We start from the raw sequence: 5,461 nt of genomic DNA, 5'->3' as shown, positions 1-5,461 counted from the left end.
GGATCTACATATAACCTCCTCCCTGGGTGACAGACAACAGAAAAGTGGATGAAGGGAGACGTCGGACAGTGTAAGATATGACAAAAGTATAATTTATAAATTATCAAGGGTTCCTGAGGCAGGGGAGACCTGGGAGGGAGGAGAGTAATGAGGAGCTGATGCCTGGGGCTTACGTGGAGAGCAAATGTTTTGAGAATGATGAGGGTAACAAATGAAAATAACCTTCTTATTGTCAGTATGGGAAATAAATTAAAAGAAATAATACTGTAAATAGATGATTAAGTTACAAAGATACAGTGTGTATTCAAGAAAGGGAGAGAGAAACCAATGGGGGAATATAGCTAGAAAGTAAGGTAGATTAGATTTTGTGACTACTGAAAACTGGGGGACGTCCAGACTGGGAACAACCATGAAGAAGGAATTATCCAGTGAAAACATATGGATAGCAGTAGAACATTGTCAGATACTGAAAACCTCATAAGTAGTAGCAGAAAATAGTGGAGATTATGACAGAAGATGAGCCCCTCACGTAGGAAATCATTCAAATTATGACAGAAAGATTCTCAAAGTAGAGTCAACTATAATGACATGAATGGAGTAAAATCTTTGGGACCTTCATTTGTCATTGGGGCATTAATCAAAATGTGAAGAAATAGCTGCAAACTTCTATTAATAATTTGAACTTGGAATGTAGGAAATATGAGCCTAAGGAAAATGGGAAAACTCAAAAAATGAAATAGAACACAAAAGATCATTATCCTAGGCATTAGTGAACTGAAGTAGACTGGTATTGGCCATTTTGAATCAGAATATCATATGGTTTACAATACCTGTCAATGATAGATTCAAGGGGAATTGCATTGCATTTATCATCAAAAAGCACAATTCAAGCTCTATCTTGAAGTACAATACTGTCTGTAATAGGGCAATATCTAACTACATACAAGGAAATCCAATTAATAAAACTATTATTCAAATTTTATGCACCAATCACTAAAGCTAATAATACAAAAATCAAAGAATGTTAAATATGTCTTTAGTCTGAAATTGATCAAATATGCAATCAAGAGGTATTGATAATTGGAATGCAAAACAAGTAATAGTACTTGGAAAATTATGGCCTTGGTGATAGAAACAAAGCTGGAGATCGTATGTTAGAATTTTGCAAGACCAACGACTTCTTCACTACAAATACCTTTTTTTCAACAGCAAAAAATGGGGACTATACACATAGACTTCTGCAGCAGGAATACACTGCAATAAAATTTACTACACTTGTGGAAAGAGACACTAGAGAAGCTCAATATGAGCAGCTAAGTCTGGGATCATATTATGGCAGAAATACCATCGATTGCTCATATGCAAGTTCAGGTTGAAGCTGAGCAAAATTAAAGCAAGTCCACAAGAGCCAAAATTCACCTTGAGTATATCCCACCTGAATTTCTAGAACATCTCAAGAACAGATTTGATACACTGAACACCAATGATAGAAGACTTGATGAGTTGAACATAAAGCACATCATACATGAGGAAATAAAAAGGCCATTAAAAAGACAAGAAAGAAAGAAAATATCGAAGTGGATGACAGAAGAGACTGAAACTCACTCTGAATTGTGGAGTAGCTGAAGAAAATTAAAGAAATGATTAATAGAAAGCTCAATTGAAAATTCCAAAGGTAGCTTGAGAAAACAAAGTAAAATAGTACAATGCAAAGACCTACAGTTAGACAACCAAAAAAGAAGAACATGCTCAGCATATCTTAAACTGAAAGAACCAAAGAAGAAATTCAAGCCTTGAGTTACAATACTAAGAAATTCTATGTGGAAAATATTGAATGATTCAGGATGCATCAAAAGAAGATAGAAATAATACACAAAGTCACTGAACCAAAAAAAAATTAATCGACACACAACCATTTCAAGAGGAAGCATGCAATCAAGAACTAATGGTACTTAAGGAATAAGTTGCATTAAAGGTATTAGCCAAAAACAAAGCTCCAAGAATTGAAGGAATACTAATTGAAAGGTTTCAACAAGCTGATGAAGCACTGGAAGCGCTTACTCCTCTATGCCAAGAACTTTGGAAGATAGTTACTTGGCCAACTGTACCAAGGTGACCCAACATAATGTGAAAATTATAGAAAAATATCATATGCAAGTAAATTTTTTTGAAGGTCATTCAATAATAGTTGCAACTGTACATTGACAGGGAACCGCCAGAAATTCAAGTCCTATTTAGAAGAGGACATAAAACAAGGGATTCCTTGTTTTATGTTGATGGATCTTGACTGAAAGGAAAGAATACCAGAAAGATGTTTATTTGTGTTTTATTGACTATGCAAAGACTTTTGACTGTGTTAATCATAACAAACTGAGAATGGGAATTCCAGAACACTTCATTGTGCTCAGGCAGAACCTGTACATGGATCGAGAAGCAGTTGTAGAAACAGAATAAGGGAATACTGCGTGGTTTAAAATCAAGAAAGGTGTGCTTTGGATTGCATCTTTTCACTACTTATTAATTCTGTATGCTGCACAGATAATCAGATAAACTGGATTATATGAATAAGAATGCAGTCGTAAAATTGGATGAAGACTTATTAATAACCTGTGATATACAGCAAGCAGCTCTGGTGGCAGGCAGAGAAGAATTGGTCAGGCGATCCAGCTTCCAGAAAGCTCTCAATGAGCTAAGGTCTACAGGCACTCAATAAGTGCCCTCTCCACAGGCAACATGCCTAAGGGAGGTCAGGTCTGCCGAAGGGGCAGTGAAGGAGAAGCCCAAGAGGAGATTGACAAGATTGTCAGCAAAACCTGCACCTTCAAATGTGGAGATGAAGCCAAAAACTGCTGCAGGATAGGATAAAGCTTCAGGGGGAAAAAAAGAGTGCAGGCAAAAGGGAGCATAAGAAAAATAGACTGAAGTGGCTAATCAAAAAACTAAAGAAGATTTACCTGCCAAAAATGGAGAAACCAAAAACAAGGAGAGGCCAGCATCTGATGAAGCAGGACAAAAAGAGGCCAAGTCTGATTAATGTTTATTTACAATGTCTTATAAGTGGGCCCTGTTATCTCCCTTCTTGTGCAATCCAGAGGAATATTTTTATCAACTATTTTGTAAATGCAAGTTTTTTAGTAGCTTTAGAAACATTTCCAAGAAAGGAAATCCCATTCCATCCTATTTTTAAAAGTGTATTTTTTTTATAGATGCGAAATAATTTACTGCTGGTTGTGTATTTATTGGATGTTGAATTGTACAAAGATTTGACTACCTTGGATCTCAACATTACATTCCATGAGATGGGGGGAGGAGTTTTAGTATCACTAATACAAAACACAATTGTAATTTGGAGTCACTGGCAAGCATTTGTATGACTTGACCACTTAAAATTCTGTTTCCATGTTGGTGGCTTTTTGGGTTTTGTTTGAAAATCATTTCATCATCACACTTTCTTGTGAGAACTGTGTGCGTTCTGTAACACCTTCGGTTATGGTAGTCCATTTTCCCGGATAACTTTGTTGCTGTGAAGGGTTGAAATTTTTATGATGTAACAGCTTATCAACATATAGAGATACTTGTACTTGATAACCTCTTACAGAAAATTTGCCTCCAAATTTCAAGCTGAAAGTCACTGAAATTTAGGAAAGACTTGTATTTACATGCCATTTTAGGTATATGCATTAAGAATTGTGTACAATTTGTTCATAATGTCTCTGTACAGATGTCAAATCAACCAGTAAAATATAAAATACTAGGCCTCAAATAATAAAACCCCAAACCCTATGATATACAGATAATACAACCTTACTTGCTAAAAATGAGGAAAACTTGAAGCACTTAATGATGAAGATCAAAAGTGTAATGTTTTTTATAGATGCGAAATGTTTTATAGATTAGAAATGTTTCTAAAGCTACTAAAACACTTGCATTTACAAAATAGTTGAAAAACAAACTTTCCTCTGGATTGCACAAAAAGAGAGATAACAGGGCCCACTGATAAATCATTGTAAATAAACATTAATCAAAAGTGATGAAGATCATTGGCTTACAGCTCAATGCAAATAAAGAAAACCCAAATCCTCAGAACTGATCCAATAGGTAGCATCTTTCTAAATGGAGAAAAGATCAAAATTGCCAAGGATTTAATTTTGCTTGGATCCACAACCAATGTTCATGGAAATAGCAGTAAAAGGTTCAAATATTTCATTGGATAAACCTACTGGACAAGAGCTCTTTAAACTATTGAAAACCAAGGATGCCACCTTGAAGACTAATTTGTGCCTAACCCCCTAACCCAAGCCATGGTATTTTTATTTGCCTCATATGCATGTAAAAGTTGGCTATTGAATAAGGAAGACCAAAGAAAAACCGGTGCATTTGAATTATGGTGCTACCAAACAATAGAAAGAACAAACCAATGTGTCTTTGCAGAAGTACAGCCAGAGTGCTTTTTAGAGTCATCATTTCATGTACCTTGGACATGTTATCAGGAAAGACCAATCCCCGGAAAAGGACATCATACTTGGTAAAGTTGGGGGGGGGGGCAGTGTGAAAATGAGGAAGTCTCCTGACAAGATGGATTGACACAGTGACCGAAATGTTGGGACCAAATGTGGGAACAATTATGAAGGTGAGGATGGGGCAGTACTGGGTGGTGTTTCATTCTATAGTACATAGGGTCATTATAACTCAGACCTCACTCAATGGCACCTAATGACAATGAAAACTATAACAAAGAGGTGAGGGTTATTAGAAAGGAGACACCTAGATGACATCCAGATTTTCTTTGAGCTCAGGCAACGGGGTGATGAATGCTATTAACCTGAGTTGAGAAACATGGGAAGAGAAAATTTATTCTGTTTACAAGGTGCCAGTCAGGTTTTCAGAAATCTAAAATTGATATGCCATGTTCTCCCACTAAACACTCCATATATCTAAGACATGACTGTAGACCAGAATTATTCTTCTTCAACCATGTCTCACAAGACAATTACCATCCCTTTTATAAATGTCATTTTAAAGTAGAACATACCCTCAAACATAAAATAATGCTACAGGGCTTGTTTGATCACAGGAAGATCTGGGACAGTATTTCTTCAATTGACTGATTTTGTAACTCGGTCAACTCTCATTTTCTCACCTTATAATGAGGGGTGTTGAATCAATGGTCTCTAAGTGACCTTCCTAAGGTCACATTAGGAGTATCTGCCTCCCAAGCTCCCATTTTTTCCTTTTCTCTTTTACTGTTATCATAGCAAGTGAAGCTCGGTAGTCCTGATTATAGAGACTGTGATCGTGAAGAAGTTTTGCAAGACTTTCTAAAGAGGATCGAGTGCTATGAAGTCAACTACCAGCCCTTGGATGAAGAACTTGACAGGTAAGAGCCCAGCTCCTCAATGTCCAGGTTAAATACTGGGGCTAATTATGATGTCCTATAGGACTGAGGGAGTGACAGTCTGAG

At 36.5% G+C, this 5,461-nt stretch overlaps 1 protein-coding gene and 1 pseudogene across 3 annotated transcripts in view; both read left to right on the top strand.

Annotated features, from left to right (window-relative positions):
- The window catches only part of PFKFB1 (6-phosphofructo-2-kinase/fructose-2,6-biphosphatase 1), a 166,275-nt gene that overhangs the window by 99,691 nt on the left and 61,123 nt on the right, over positions 1-5,461 (top strand). For all 3 annotated transcript variants that reach the window (XM_045290634.1, XM_045290635.1, XM_004717674.3), the window contains one exon: positions 5,256-5,377. In XM_045290634.1, coding sequence (XP_045146569.1) covers positions 5,256-5,377 — 122 coding nt within the window. The remainder of the gene's footprint in view (positions 1-5,255; positions 5,378-5,461) is intronic.
- LOC105979921 lies at positions 199-3,034 on the top strand (annotated as a pseudogene).

This window comes from Echinops telfairi, unplaced genomic scaffold (assembly GCF_000313985.2).
Source record: "Echinops telfairi isolate 266 unplaced genomic scaffold, ASM31398v2 ScPeMD7_45;HRSCAF=164, whole genome shotgun sequence".
NCBI classification, from domain to species: Eukaryota; Metazoa; Chordata; class Mammalia; order Afrosoricida; family Tenrecidae; genus Echinops; species Echinops telfairi.
This window is presented reverse-complemented; position numbering and strand designations above follow the sequence as displayed.